Genomic DNA, 16,681 nt, shown 5'->3' with positions numbered 1-16,681 from the left:
ATTTTTCTTTCATTTTTTTTTCTTTCATTTTTTTTTCCTGAACTTCATTTTGCCCCCTATCTTCCCCTCATGTTTTGGGGTCCTTTCTGATTTGGTTAAAGCAATTTTTCCTGGGGTCTTGTCACACTTTTAGTATTTTATTCTCTCCTTCATAAAGTCTTTTTTTCCAATTTATTTATTTTCAGAAAAACAGTATTCATTATTTTTTCACCACACCCAGTGCTCCATGCAAGCCATGCCCTCTATAATACCCACCACCTGGTACCCCAACCTCCCACCCCCCCTCCACTTCAAACCCCTCAGACTGTTTTTCAGAGTCCATAGTCTCTCATGGTTCACCTCCCCTTCCAATTTACCCAAATTCCCTACTCCTCTCTAACGCCCCTTGTCCTCCATGCTATTTGTTATGCTCCACAAATAAGTGAAACTATATGATAATTGACTCTCTCTGCTTGACTTATTTCACTCAGCATAATCTCTTCCAGTCCCGTCCATGTTGCTACAAAAGTTGGGTATTCATCCTTTCTGATGGAGGCATAATACTCCATAGTGTATATGGACCACATCTTCCTTATCCATTCATCCGTTGAAGGGCATCTTGGTTCTTTCCATAGTTTGGCGACTGTGGCCGTTGCTGCTATAAACATTGGGGTACAGATGGCCCTTCTTTTCACGACATCTGTATCTTTGGGGTAAATACCCAGGAGTGCAATTGCAGGGTCGTAGGGAAGCTCTATTTTTAATTTCTTGAGGAATCTCCACACTGTTCTCCAAAGAGGCTGTACCAACTTGCATTCCCACCAACAGTGTAAGAGGGTTCCCCTTTCTCCACATCCTCTCCAACACATGTTGGTTCCTGTTTTGTTAATTTTGGCCATTCTAACTGGTGTAAGGTGATATCTCAATGTGGTTTTAATTTGAATCTCCCTGAGGGCTAATGATGATGAGCGTTTTTTCATGTGTCTGATAGCTATTTGTATTTCTTGATTGGAGAAGTGTCTGGTCATATCTTCTGCCCATTTTTTGATGTGTTTGTCTGTTTCGTGTGGGTTGAGTTTGAGGAGTTCATTATAGATCCTGGATATCAACCTTTGACTGTACTGTCATTTGCAAATATCTTCTCCCATTCCGTGGGTTGCCTCTTTGTTTTTTTGACTGTTTCCTTTGCTGTGCAGAAGCTTTTGATTTTGATGAAGTCCCAGAAGTTTTTTTCACTTTTGTTTCCTTTGCCTTTGGAGATGTATCTTGAAAGAAGTTGCTGTGGCTGATATCAAAGAGATTACTGCCTATGTTCTCCTCTAAGATTCTGATAGATTCCTGTCTCACGTTGAGGTCTTTTATCCATTTGGAGTTGATCTTTGTGTACGGAGTAAGAGAATGGTCGAGTTTCATTCTTCTACTTATAGCTGTCCAGTTTTCCCAGCACCATTTATTGAAGAGACTGTCTTTTTTCCACTGTATATTTTTTCCTGTTTTGTCGAAGATTAATTGACCATAGAGTTGAGGGTCCATATCAGGGATCTCTACTCTATTCCACTGGTCTATGTGTCTGTTTTTATGCCAGTACCATGCTGTCTTGGTGATCACAGCTTTGTAATAAAGCTTGAAATCAGGTAAGGTGATGCCGCCAGCTTTATTTTTGTTTTTCAACATTTCCTTAGCGATTCGGGGTCTCTTCTGATTCCATACAAATTTTAGGATTATTTGCTCCAGCTCTTTGAAGAATGCCCGTGGAATTTTGATTGGAATGGCATTAAAAGTATAGATTGCTCTAGGCAGTATAGACATTTTAACAATGTTTATTCTTCCGATCCAAGAGCATGGAATGGTCTTCCATCTTTTTGTGTCTTCTTCAATTTCTTTCATGAGTGCTCTATAGTTCCTCAAGTATAGATCCTTTACCTCTTTGGTTAGGTTTATTCCCAGGTATCTTATGGTTCTTGGTGCTATAGTAAATGGAATCGATTCTCTAATTTCCCTTTCTGTATTTTCATTGTTAGTGTATAAGAAAGCAACTGATTTCTGCACATTGACTTTGTATCCTGCCACGCTGCTGAATTGCTGTATGAGTTCTAGTAGTTTGGGGGTGGAGTCTTTTGGGTTTTCCATATAAAGAATCATGTCATCTGCGAAGAGTGAGAATTTGACTTCTTCATTACCAATTTGGATACCTTTTATTTCTCTCTGTTGTCTGATTGCTGTTGCTAGGACTTCTAATACTATGTTGAACAAGAGTGGTGAAAGTGGGCATCCTTGTCTTGTTCCTGATCTCAATGGGAAGGCTGCAAGCTTTTTCCCATTGAGGATGATATTTGATGTGTGTCTTTCATAGATAGATTTGATGAGGTTCAGGAATGTTCCCTCTATCCCTATACTTTGAAGCGTTTTAATCAGGAACGGATGCTGGATTTTGTCAAATGCTTTTTCTGCATCAATTGAGAGGACCATGTGGTTCTTCTCTCTTCTCATATTAATTTGTTGTATCACATTGATTGATTTGCGAATGTTGAACCATCCTTGTAGCCCAGGGATGAATCCCACCTGATCATGGTGGATAATCTTTTTAATGTGCTGTTGGATCCTGTTGGCTAGGATCTTGTTGAGAATCTTAGCATCCATATTCATCAGTGATATTGGTCTGAAATTTTCCTTTTTGGTAGGTTCCTTGCCTGGTTTGGGGATCAGGGTAATGCTGGCTACATAGAAAGTGTCTGGAAATTTTCCTTCTGCTTCAATTTTTTGAAACAGCTTCAGGAGAATAGGTTTATTTCTTCTTGGAAGGTTTGGTAGAATTCCCCAGGGAATTCGTCAGGTCCTGGGCTCTTGTTTTTTGGGAGGTTTTTGATCACTGCCTCAATCTCGTTATTAGATATCAGTCTATTCAGGTTGTCGATTTCTTCCTGGTTCAATTTTGGTAGTTTATATTTTCCAGGAATGCATCCATTTCATCTAGGTTGCTAAGCTTATTGGCATATAACTGTTCGCAATAACTTCTGATGATTGTTTCTACTTCCTTGGCGTTAGTTGTGATCTCTCCCTTTTCATTCATGATTTTATGAATTTGGGATTTCTCTCTTTTCTTTCGGATTAGTGTGGCCAGTGGCTTATCGATCTTATTGATTCTTTCAAAAAACCAGCTTCTAGTTTCATTGATACGTTCTACTGTATCTCTGGTTTCTCCCTCATTGATCTCAGCTCTAATCTTGATGATTTCCCTTCTTATGTGTGGAGTTGGTTTGATTTGTTGTTGATCCTCCAGTTCTTTAAGGTGTAGAGACAGCTGGTGTGTTCTGGATTTTTCAATTTTTTTGAGCAAGGCATGGATGGATATATATTTTCCCCTTAGGACCGCCTTTGCTGTATCCCATAGGTTTTGGACCGAAGTGTCTTCATTCTCATTGGTTTCCATGAATTGTTTCAGTTCTTCTTTGATCTTCTGGTTGATCCAAGCATTCTTAAGCAAGGTGGTCTTTAGCTTCCAGGTGTTTGAGTTCCTTCTGAACTTTTCCTTGTGATTGAGCTCCAGTTTCAAAGCATTGTGATCTGAGAATATGAAGGGTATAATCTCAGACTTTTGGTATAGGCTGAGTCCTGATTTGTGACCCAGTATGTGGTCTATTCTGGAGAAGGTTCCGTGTGCACTTGAGAAGAATGAGTATTCTGCTGTTTTAGGGTGGAATGTTCTGTATATATCTAAGAGGTCCATCTGGTCCAATGTGTCATTCAATGCCCTTGTTTCCTTTTTTTTTTTTCCCAATTTATTTATTTTCAGAAAAACAGTATTCATTATTTTTTCACCACACCCAGTGCTCCATGCAAGCTGTGCCCTCTATAATACCCACCACCTGGTACCCCAACCTCCCACCCCCCCGCCACTTCAAACCCCTCAGCTCATAGGAGATATTAACACGCCTCTTTCAGAATTAGACAGATCATCAAAGCAGAAAATCAATAAAGAAACAAGAGCTGAAAAAAGTAAGCTCTTGTTTCTTTATTGATTTTCTGCTTCGATGATCTGTCTAATTCTGAAAGAGGCGTGTTAAGATCTCCTACGATTAGTGTATTCATATCAATATGACTCTTTATCTTGATTAACAGTTTTCTTAAGTAATTGGCTGCTCCCATATTGGGAGCATAGATATTTACAATTGTTAGATTATCTTGGTGGATAGTCCCTTTAAGGATTATGTAGTGTCCTTCTGTATCTCTGACTACAGTCTTTAGTTTGAAGTCTAATTTATCTGATATGAGAATCCCTACCCCTGCCTTCTTTTGAGTCCCATTGGCATGAAAGATGCTTCTCCACCCCTTCACTTTCAGTCTGCGTGTATCTTTAGGTTCAAATTGGGTCTCTTGTAGACAGCATATGGATGGGTCCTGTCATTTTATCCAATCTGCAACCCTGTGCCATTTTATGGGTGCACTGAGGCCATTCACATTGAGAGTGATTATTGATAGATACGTTTTTATTGACATCGAGTTACCTTTGAAGTCTTTCTTTCTGTAGACTGTCTCTATATTTCTGTTCAATGCTATTCTTGGGATTTTTCCTCTTTTATAGAACCCCCCTTAATATTTCCTGCAGTATCGGCTTGGTGGTTGCATAGTCTTTTAAGCCTTGCCGGTCTTGGAAACTCTTTATCTCTCCATCCATTTTGAATGTCAGTCTTGCTGGATAAAGTATTCTTGGCTGCATGTTCTTCTCATTTAGTGCCCTGAATATATCTTGCCAGCCTCTTCTGGCTTGCCAGGTCTCTGTGGACAGGTCTGACGTTATTCTGATGGGCTTCCCTCTGTAAGTAAGGAGCCTCTTTGCCCTGGCGGCTTTTAAGAGATTATACCTACAATTATAATTTCTCAATTTGACTATCAGGTGTCGTGATGTTTTTTTGGAGTGTATAATCTTGGGTGGAGACCGTTCAGCCTCTAGTACATGAACGCTGGTTTCATTCGCGAGATTCAGAAAATTTTCATGAAGGACTTGTTCCACGATATCTTCTAGACTTCTTTCTTTCTCCTCCCCTTCAGGAATTCTAATAATTCTGACGTTGGATCGCTTCATGGCATCATTTATTTCCCTGATTCTGCTTTCGTGGGATCTAAGCTGTTTGTTCCAGGCTTCCTCCTGATCCTTTCTCTCTATCTGTTTGTCTTCCAGATCACTAATTCTATCTTCTGTCTCAGTTACCCTAGCTTTGAGAGAGTTTAGATTGGATTGGAACTCATTGAGAGCATTGTGGACCTCCTCCCTGGTAGCCTTAAGCTCCGCCCTAACATTGTGAACATCCTGTCTGGTCGCTTTCATTTCAGCCCTAATCAATTCTGCTTGGTCATCCATGGCTTTCTCCAACCTAGCTATTGCCTGGATAATTGTTAGCCTGAATTCTCTTTCCGACATATTGTCTACGTTGATAGCCGTTAGCTCTGTTGCAGAAGGTCCATCCTCTTTATTTTTCTTCTGTTGGGCATTCCTCCTCCTAGTCATTTTGGTGGGAGAAGACTGAACAGATGTAGCTGGATGTATCAACTCTGGTGCAGTCAAGGTGTACCCTGGAACACTTCCTGATCTCTGTCTCAGAGAGAAGCCTCAGTCTGGGTGCAGAAGCTGAATAAATTCCCCCTTGGACACTGGCAGTGCAGGTTCCAAGTTAAAGTCCCTGGGGGCGCAGGATCTTTTGCTCGTCCCCAAAGCCAAGGCAGTGGCGGCTCTCTGGGAGCTCCTGACTGCCAGAGAGGTTCCAAGCAGCGATCACACACTGAGATTTTGCCGCCGGCCCGGGCTGGGAGTGCCCGGCTTGCGCGCACCTCTTTTCAGAGGCGGCTATGGGTCGGGCGCGCGTCTGGGGCACTGAGAACGGGGCGCTGGTCCGTAAGCCGCACGCTGGGCTTTTGCGTGCCTCTGTCCGGGGCAAGAGTTTCGAGAGCGCTCGGCTTAGACTTTGAAACAATGGCGCAGGTCAAGAAGCGCCCCCGGGCCTTAGAAACCCAGGAGATCTGGAGGGACGTGCGCGCGCATCTCAAGCTTTGTGGTAGGGCTAACGCGCGATGCAGACCGGCGCAGCTCCCATCCCCTCACAGGAGCCGGAACCCACGCGCTCTGGGGCGTGCTGGGGGCTTAGGGACCAGGAGCTGGTTTCTCTGCCGCACTCTCTCTGCTTCAGCGCCGAGGAGGCCGTCTGGGACCGGGGACTTAAGCCCCTGTCCCTAGCCTCCCCGATTCCCACAATTTGCCCCCGCGATCCTTTGCTCTTTTGGAGTGCTTTCTACCAGTCTCCAAGTTAATGCTGGTCCCCAGACGCAGGGCACTCTTGCTCGTATTGGGGTATTACTTTCGCACTGGTCGCCTCTGGTGGCTCCCTCCCCCTTTTGTTTATCTTCCGATATCAGTCCGCTGTTCCCATTCCGCTTTACCTGCTCACTGGCGTCTTCTGCCCCTTTAGAGATCCAGACGTGTATAGTTCTGATCTCAGGCTGATTTCATGGGTGATCGGAGTTCTTTGGTAGGTAATCAGCTCACTTTGGGGTACCAGCTGAAAAGACGCCTCTTCCTACTACACCGCCATCTTGTCCCCCCTCCTTCATAAAGTCTTATCCGGAAAAAATGACAAGACAGAAAAGCTCACCACAAAAAAATAATAATAAAAAAAAGGAACAAGATGCATTACCAAATGCTTGGGACCTATTCAATACGGACATTGGTAATATGTCAGATCTAGAGTTCAGAATGATGATTCCCAAGGTGGTAGCCAGGCTCCAAAAAGGCATGGAAGCTATTAGAGAAACCCTGTATAGAGAAATAAAAACCCTTTCGGGAGAAATAAAAGAACTAAAATCTAACCAAGTTGAAATTTAAAAAAGCTATTACTGAGGTGAAATAAAAAATGGAAGCTCTTACTGCTAGGATAAATGAGGCAGAAGAGAGAATTAGTAATATAGAAGACCAAATGACAGAAAATAAAAAGCTGAGCAAAAGAGAGAAACAACTACTGGACCACGAGGGGAGAATTTGAGAGATAAGCGATACGATAACTCAAAACAACATTAGAATATTTGGGACCCCAGAAGAAGAAGAAAGAGAGAGGGAGCAGAAGGCATACTGGAGGGAATTATTGTAGAGAATTTCCCTAATATGACAAAAAGGGAACAAGCATCAAAATCCAGGAGGCTCAGAGAACCCCCCTCAAAATCAATAAGAAATAGGTCCACACCCTATCATCTAACAGTAAAATTTAAAAGTATTAGCGACAAAGAGAAAATCCTGAAAGCAGCCTGGGACAAGAATTCTGTGACATACAATGTAAAAATATTAGGTTGGTATCAGACTTATCCACAGAGACCTGGCAGGCCAGAAAGAATTGACATGATATATTCAGAACACTAAATGAGAAAAACATGCAGCCGAGAATATTATATCCAGTTAGGTTATCACTGAAAATAGAAGGAGAAATAAAAAGCTTCCAGGACAAACAAAAACTGAAAGAATTTGTAAACACCAAACCAGCTCTACAGGATATATTGAAATGGGTCCTCTAAGCAAATAGTGAGCCTAAAAGAAGTAGACCAGAAAGGAACAGAGACAATATACAGTAACAGTCACCTTACAGGCAATACAATGGCACTAAATTCATAAATCTCATAGTTACCCTGAATGTAAATGGGCTAAATGCCCCAATTAAAAGACACAGGGTATCAAAATGGACTAAAACAAACAAACAAACACATCAGCCATCTATGAAAAACCCACTGCAAGTATCATTCTCACTGAAGAAAAAGAGATATTTTCCACTAAAGTCAGGAACAGGGCAGGGATGTCCATTATCACCACTTCTATTCAACTTAGTACTGGAAGTCCTAGCCTCAGCAACCAGACAACACAAAGAAATTAAAGGCGTCCAAATTGGCAAAGAAGAAGTCAAACTCTCACTCTTTCCAGATGATATGATACTATATGTGGAAAACCCAAAAGACTCCACTTCAAAGCTGCTAGAACTTGCACAGGAATTCAGTAAAGTGTCAGGATATAAAATCAATGCACAGAAATCAGTTGCATTTCTCTACACCAACAACAAGACAGAAGAAAGAGAAATTAAGGAGTCAATTCCATTTACAATTGCACCCAAAACCATAAGATACCTAGGAGTAAACCTAACCAAAGAGGCAAAGAATCTATACTCATAAAACTATAAAGTACTCATGAAAGAAATTGAGGAAGACAAAAAGAAATGGAAAAACATTCCAAGCTCATGGATCGGAAGAATAAATATTGTGAAAATGTCTATGCTGTCTAAAGCAATCTACACATTTAATGCAATCCCTATGAAAATCCCATCCATTTTTTTCAAAGAAATGGAACAAATAATCCTAAAATTTATATGGAACCAGAAAAGACATCGAATAGCTAGAGGAATATTGAAAAAGAAAGCCAATGTAGGTGGCATCACAATTACAGATTTCAAGCACCATTACAAAGCTTTCATCATCAAGTCAGTATGGTACTGGCACAAAAACAGACACATAAATCAAGGAAAAGAATAGAGAACTCAGGGCCCCAGTCCTCAGTGCACCCTCAGAGAAAAGCACTCAACCATTCTCATCTCTCTGACCTCTGCCTGCACTCCAAACTCACCCAGCCTATGACCAAGCATCTCTGTTTCTGGCACAAATTCCCCCTGGAGTCTCCAAACCCAGCAGATCTCTGAGCTCTACCAGGAGGGTCTCCCTGGGTCTTGTGGGGGTCCCTGCTCAAAGATCAGTGGTCTGACTGTGCCATAGATTACAGTTTAAGGTAACCCTGAGTTGAGGGCTCACTCCTCAGCTCTGTCTCTGTAGCTAGATTCTCCGCTCTAATTCCTGCAAGTTCTGTGAAACTCAGACACCCCTGATCCTTCTGTGACCCTTCAGGACCTGAGACCATGCTGTCCCTGCCAGGGCTTCATCCCAGCAGCCTCTGGAGCAATGTCCCTCAGTGGGGCAGACTTTTAAAAGTTCTGATTTTGTGCTCCATTGCTCCGCTGCTTGCTGGGAGCCGGCCCCTCCCCCTGTGTTCTAACTTCCCATCACTTTGGATTCACTTCTCTGCAGGTCCTACCTTTCAGAAAGTGGGTGATTTTCTATTTGTAGAATAGCTGTTCTTCTTCTCTTTGATCTGTTGGATTTGTAGGTGTTTGCAATGGTTTGATAAACTATCTAGCTCATCTGCTACCTGATGTCATCTCAGCCTGCTACTTCTCCACCATCTTGATTATCCCTCCCAAGAACCAGTTATTATTTTTTTTGAAAGCTTTTGTAGATTTTAGTGAATAACAAGTATTTGAATAGGGAAAGAAAAACATTAAAACAATAGGGAGAAGGCAAGTTCGTTCTTTTTTAAATTTATTTTATTTTATTTTTATTTTTTCAATTTATTTATTTTCAGAAAAACATTATTCATTATTTTTTCACCACACCCAGTGCTCCATGCAAGCCGTGCCCTCTATAATACCCACCACCTGGTACCCCAACCTCCCACCCCCTGCCACTTCAAACCCCTCAGATTGTTTTTCAGAGTCCATAGTCTCTCATGGTTCACCTCCCCTTCCAATTTACCCAAATTCCCTACTCCTCTCTAACGCCCCTTGTCCTCCATGCCATTTGTTATTGTTCTTTTTTTTTAATTTTTAAAATTTCTTTTCAGTGTAACAGTATTCATTGTTTTGGCACTGCACCCAATGTTCCATGCAATCCGTGCCCTAACACCCACCACCTGGTTCCCCCAAGCTACCACCCCCGCCCCTTCAAAACCCTCAGATTGTTTTTCAGAGTCCATAGTCTCTCATGAAGAACCCGTTTTTAACATAAAAATCTCCAAATATTTTTGTAGAATTTTTATAAAGCAATATATTGAGAAAGAATGGGAAAAGCTTTCAAATCGTGAGTAACATAGTCACATCATGAGATATTATGCAGACTCTGAAATAAAAAATCAGCATTACCTTAGTTGACTGGAGGCAAGTTCATGAGGTATTATTGAGTCAAAAGGAAGAATGGAAACAGGTAGAAAAAAAGACAGCCCTAAAACTTAAGACAATTTTTGATGAGAGTAGGATACTACTTATCCATTTGTACACATTGTATGAATGTGTATGTGTGCATAATCTAGGAAGAGTTTTTAGGTTTTATTATTTTTTTATTTATTTATGTATTATTATGTATGTTTGTCACCATACAGTATGTCATTCATTTTGATTCAGTGTTCCAAGATTCATTGTTTACGTATAATACCCAATGCTCCATGCAGTATGCACCCTTCTTAATACACATCACTGGGCCAACCCATTCCCCAACCCCTTCCCCTCTAAAACTCTCAGTTTATTTCTCAGAGTATATAGTCTCTCATGGTTTGACTCCCCCTCTGATTACCCCCCTTCATTTTTCCCTTCCCTCTCGTAATGTCCTCCATGTGATTCCTTATGTTCCTTAAGTAAGTGAAACCATATAATTGACCTTCTTTATTTGACTTATTTCATTCAGGAAGAGAAGTTTTTAAAGAAAGTAAGAACTTAAGGAATAAAGATTGTCAGGAGGAATGAAACTGTGTAAAACAAAATTCAATGAGAATCTAAAACTAATGTATGTAAAGACATAAAGTAATAATTCAGTGCTGTCAAGATAGGTCACTAATTCCAGATTAAAATTCCTAAGATTTGGAATAAAAGAATATGAGTGAATGATCTTTACAACTGGGAGTAAGCACTAAGTGATCATTTTTTCTTACATAAAGATACATTGATTGAAATATGCTTATGAAGGTAAATGCAATCTTCAGTCAAATGTAAAGAAGAGATGATGGTCAAAGATGATGCAACTTTTAGAAATGGATCTCATCATAAAGAGACAAAAGGATGCATGGGGAATGACAGAGATGCAAAAGCAAATGGGGAATACATATAGAGGTGATTTATTAGTACTCAATGTACAAAATATCATATATTTCATTTTTGTTTATTGCAAGTACTGCCAAGTAAAAAATATTAGTGACAGCTCTATGTTTCAGGATGGATAATATAAAAAAAGAAATATAGAGAATACCATATACTGAGTGACAGATCTTAGCCCATACTACTAATAACACAATTACCCACATATAGGTCAATACATACACACTAGAACACAATGCAAACAATAGAGTTGGTAAAACAAATAGAAACCCCTCTTCTGATTCCTTGTGTGAAAGCATGCAATCAAAGGAATGAATAAACCATCCTGACTCCACTGTACAAATGCAATGACCTGATAGAGACAATGTACTCTACGGAAAAAACGATAACTAATCCACAAATATATTTATCTCCCATAGTAATGAAATCATTTCAAAGCAAAGCTCCTTCATATAGTTTTCATTTTTAGATAATTTTTTTTCATGTGAATACCCAGAGGAACAGGGGATGTTGTGAAAATGTATGTCTCGTGAATTACTGTTGCAGGGTCCTACTGCAAGAAATAAATTCGTCTAGGTTTTTCTCATCAGTATGGAAACAGAGTCCAATATGTCCCATTTTAAAGACAAAAAAGAAATGTCCTGACTTCACTGGACATCCCTTCATACCTAATATTCTTATTCTGTTTAATTGCAAAACTCAGTGGTTGTGTTCTCTTTTTACTGGAAGTACTTTATGCCTCCCATCCTTTCACTTCACTGTCAGCAATCACCTATGTTCTTCGGAGCTCACTATTCACTTCTTTCTTTAACATCATCAATGAATCCACTCATCAGTTCATTAGGCAAGCAATTGAGCATAGAGATCCTCAGGTTCTGGGTTAGGCTGGAGGTTGTCAGGTGACCTCAGGTAAATGCAGCAGAATTGGATTTTGTCTGACCCTTTCCTGCAGGACCCAATAGGCTCTGGGACTCACCTGAATGGCAGCTCTGAAGGAGGGGTCTCAATGTGAAAGTCTGAATTTCTCCTGTGTCGGGATGATGGTGACTAAACTCTGTCCCCTCACAAGATGACAGGAAGGAGGCTGGCATCAGTCTTCCAGCCAAGCTTAGGGTTCCAGAGACATCAATCTTGTCCCACCCAGCCTAAGGGAGAACAGGCAGAAGGACTGCTACATAAGAGATATTTAGAGTTTCATCTGTCTGTTCATAAGACATGGTTCCTTCCTGCTCCTCCAACCTCTAAAACATGAGTTTCCTATGGGATACTAGTGTGGACATGAAGCAAAATTTTCCTGGACATTGTGTTTTCCCCACAGACCAGATTATAGCCAAGTGAATCCAGAATTAATTACCCCTTGCTCAGGAGCTCTGTTGCTCCCAGAGTTCGGGCCTTCCAGCATCTTATACCAACCCTGACTTCAACTATTCCACAAAGTTTAGGACTGAGCAATGTGTCTGGATTAGATCCCTTGTATCTCCAAAATATTGACTTGTGTTGGACGCGCAGCCCTGCTAACTATAGAATATCCATGTTCTCCTTTTTAATGTTCTTTTTAATGAGGAGAACTAAGCTTTTTTATATAAACCTTGAGCAAGGGATGCCTGGGTGGCTCAGTCTGTTGGGTGTCTCTCTCCAGCTCAGGTCATGATCCTAGGATACTGGGATTGAGTCCCATGTCAGGCTCCTTGTTCAGTGGGGAGCCTGCTTCTCCCTTTGCCTGTCACTTCCTCTGCTTGTGCATGCTCTGTCTCTCTTTCTCTGACAAATAAAAAAGAAAAACTTTTTAAAAAGATTTTATTTTATTTTATTTTATTATTTATTCACTTTAAATTTTTTTAAATTAATTAATTAATTTATCTTTTATTTTTTAAATTTTTTCAATTTATTTATTTTCAGAAAAACAGTATTCATTATTTTTGCACCACACCCAGTGCTCCATGCAATCTGTGCCCTCTATAATACCCACCACCTGGTACCCCAACCTCCCACACACCCGCCACTTCAAACCCCTCAGATTGTTTTTCAGAGTCCATAGTCTCTCATGGTTCACCTCCCCTTCCAATTTACCCAAATTCCCTTCTCCTCTCTAATGCCCCTTGTCCTCCATGCTATTTGTTATGCTTCACAAATAAGTGAAACCATATGATAATTGACTTGCTCTGCTTGACTTATTTCACTCAGCATAATCTCTTCTAGTCTCGTCCATGTTGCTACAAAAGTTGGGTATTCGTCCTTTCTGATGGAGGCATAATACTCCATAGTGTATATGGACCACATCTTCCTTATCCATTTGTCCGTTGAAGGGCATCTTGGTTCTTTCCTCGTGGGCATTTCTGCTATAAACATTGGGATACAGATGGCCCTTCTTTTCACTACATCTGTATCCTTAGGGTAAATACCCAGTAGTGCAATTGCAGGGGAAGTTCTATTTTTAATTTCTTGAGGAATCTCCACACTGTTCTCCAAAGAGGCTGTACCAACTTGCATTCCCACCAACAGTGGAAGAGGGTTCCCCTTTCTCCACATCCTCTCCAACACATGTTGTTTCCTGTTTTGTTAATTTTGGCCATTCTAACTGGTGTAAGGTGATATCTCAATGTGGTTTTAATTTGAATCTCCCTGATGGCTAGTGATGATGAGCATTTTTTCATGTGTCTGATAGCCATTTGTATGTCTTGATGGGAGAAGTGTCTGTTCATATCTTCTTCCCATTTTTTGATATGTTTACCTGTTTCATGTGTGTTGAGTTTGAGGAACTCATTATAGATCCTGGATATCAACCTTTTGTCTGTACTGTCATTTGCAAATATCTTCTCCCATTCCGTGGGTTGCCTCTTTGTTTTTTTGACTGTTTCCTTTGCTGTGCAGAAGCTTTTGGTTTTGATGAAGTCCCAAAAGTTTATTTTCGCTTTTGTTTCCTTTGCCTTTGGAGATGTATCTTGAAAGAAGTTGCTGTGGCTGATATCAAAGAGATTACTGCCTATGTTCTCCTGTAGGATTCTGATGGATTCCTGTCTCACGTTGAGGTCTTTGATCCATTTTGAGTTAATCTTTGTGTACAGTGTAAGAGAATGGTTGAGTTTCATTCTTCTACATATAGCTGTCCAGTTTTCCCAGCACCATTTATTGAAGAGACTGTCTTTTTTCCACTGTATATTTTTTCCTGTTTTGTCGAAGATTAATTTACCATAGAGTTGAGGGTCCATATCTGGGCTCTCTACTTAGTTCCACTGGTCTATGTGTTTGTTTTTATGCCAGTACCATGCTGTCTTGGTGATAACAGCTTTGTGATAAAGCTTGAAATCAGGTAAACCCCAACCAAACAAAATGCCTTGAGCAAGACATACCTCACCTTCTGACACATTTGCCAAATGATTACGAATTTCATACTTATAAATTTAGAGCTGTCATTTCATCCCTTACTGTGAAGCATTTGTTAATTATAAGAAATATATTTAGAATTTTTTGCACTATTTTAATGATTCTGAAATAAAAAGGTAAACAGATTCTTCCCTGTAGCTTCCAGAATGAACCAAATCTTGCAAATATTTTTTTTTTTAGCCCAATGAGAACCATTTCAGAGTTTTGACCCCTTGAATTGTCAGAGGATAAATGTGCTTTAAACACTAATATAGTCATTTTACGTTGGCATTAGGAACTGAATAAAAACACTTGTTCAATAAAATTTTGCTCAGGAAGCTAAGCCTAAGCAACCTTAGGAACTTGTTCTTTCCTATGACAGTTGGCCACATAGAGTCTCCTTCACAAAGAATATTTTCAGAGCCCTCTTTACATCTTTGTTCCTTAGGCTGTAGATGAAGGGGTTCAGCATGGGTGTGACCACAGTGTACATCACTGAGGCTACTGCATTTGCGTGGGGGGTCTGGGTAGCTGCAGAGCTAAGGTACACTCCTAGGCTTGTACAATAAAATAAGGAGACAACAGAAAGGTGAGATGCACAGGTGGAAAATGCTTTATACTTGCCCTGAGTTGATGATATTCCACATAAGGAGGAAACAATCTTAGAATAAGAGTAAAGGATCCCAGCAAAAGGACCACCACCCAGCAAGACAGCTGCAAAATACATCACCAAATTATTAAGAAAGGTATCAGAACAGGCAAGTTGGATCATCTGATTGAGTTCACAGAAATAGTGGGGGATTTTTACCTCTGTACAGAAGGATAGCCGCAACACCATTAAGGTTTGTAACAGGGAATGCAGGATACACATGATCCAGGACATCAGAACCAGCAGTCCACAGAGCTGAGAGTTCATGATGAACATGTAGTGTAGGGGGTGACAGATGGCCACATAGCGATCATAGGCCATCATGGACAGAAGACAGATATCCAAAACAGCAAAGAGTATGAAAAAATAAATCTGTGTGACACAGCCTGGATAGGTTATGACTTCACTTTCTGTCTGAATATTCATCAGCATCTTAGGGACAGTGGTGGAAGTGGAAGAGATGTCTACAAAGGAGAGGTTGGCCAGGAAGAAGTACATGGGGGTGTGGAGGTGGGAGTCAGAGTGGATGGCCAGGATGATGAGCAGGTTTCCACACACAGTGATCAGGTACATGGAGAAGAAAAGCCCAAATATGAGGGGTTGCAGTTCTGGTTCCTCTGAAAATCCCAGAAGAAGAAACTCTGAAATTTGTGTATCATTGCTGGGTTTCATGTGGTGGAGGTGACTTCAAGGATAGAGGCAAATAGCATGATTAATTTTCACATAGTTGTATTACTCACAGCATTAAAATGCTACCTTTAATTTTGTAGTCTAAATGTTCATTTTAATATTTTGTACATAGATATGATCCAATTCAGGGGATCCCCTGTACTACAATAGTTATGGGATTTTTGTTTCAGTCACTTAATTGACAAAAGGCCATGTATTCCACACTTTTAATTAAAAAAAAAATTTCCAAATCCCAGAAATGCAAATTACATCCTGGCCGTGATTTAGACATTTTCTAGGTGATGAGTATAGGGTGCTAAAAAACAAAATTCCCTATCACTCAATAATGGAGAAGGAATACATTAACAAATAAGAAAATAAATAGCATTTCAGAGGGTGGCAGATCGTATGAAGAAAAGGAAAACAAGGATAAAGCAGAGTGAATAGGGCATGCTATTTTCTTGGGTATGTAAACCAATTCTGTGAAAAAGGTGACATTGGAACAAAAATCTGAAGTAAGAGTTGGAGGCAGATCAAGAATTATGGGGTAAGTGTGTGCCCAGCAGAGGAAATGATGAGGGCAAAGGCCTCAAGTAAGGTACTTCTTTCCAATGCTCAAATCAAAAAAGCAAAGCCAGTGCTACAAGGGAATGAGCAGGAGAGAGCCTGTGGAGAAAAGTCGTCAGACACACTGAGGAGAGAAGTGACCTCTCTGCTAACTCTGAAGCCTCAAGGCACAGGGGCCTCCTTGTCCACACTGCCTCTCCCACTGTATTCCTCGTGTTGCAAAGGCATCTCATGAATTGAACCAAATCGCCTTCTTAGTGGACTCTCTTGATTGAATTCTGGCCTCTGTGGGTGTCACCTTGGGAGTTGTCAGTCCTGGCACCTTGTTGTGGGGACTGCTCACACTCTACAAGACACACACACACACACTCACCCCCCACCATCCTTTCCTGGCCGTGTTATTCCCTTGTCTTTCTCTGCCCCTGCCATCTTGATTGTGCCAGGAATGGATCTAACCCACATAGGCCAGATGAGTGACCTTTCCCCTACAAAATGAAAAGCTGCCAATTCTTAAACC

The 16,681-nt window shown here is 40.7% G+C and overlaps 1 protein-coding gene across 1 annotated transcript; it reads right to left on the bottom strand.

Annotated features, from left to right (window-relative positions):
* Positions 1–14,652: 14,652 nt before the first annotated feature.
* On the bottom strand, positions 14,653–15,600 carry LOC122910706 (olfactory receptor-like protein OLF4). Its single transcript, XM_044255322.1, has one exon. It carries the CDS (start codon positions 15,598–15,600, stop codon positions 14,653–14,655), a length of 948 nt encoding a protein of 315 aa, XP_044111257.1.
* Between the last annotated feature and the right edge of the window lie 1,081 nt (positions 15,601–16,681).

The sequence above is a fragment of the Neovison vison genome, chromosome 6 (assembly GCF_020171115.1).
Source record: "Neovison vison isolate M4711 chromosome 6, ASM_NN_V1, whole genome shotgun sequence".
Taxonomy (NCBI): Eukaryota; Metazoa; Chordata; class Mammalia; order Carnivora; family Mustelidae; genus Neogale; species Neogale vison.
This window is presented reverse-complemented; position numbering and strand designations above follow the sequence as displayed.

Coding starts and splice junctions, on each gene's coding strand:
- LOC122910706 (XM_044255322.1), bottom strand. CDS start 15,600: ATGAAACCCAGCAATGATACACAAATTTCAGAGTTTCTTCTTCTGGGA.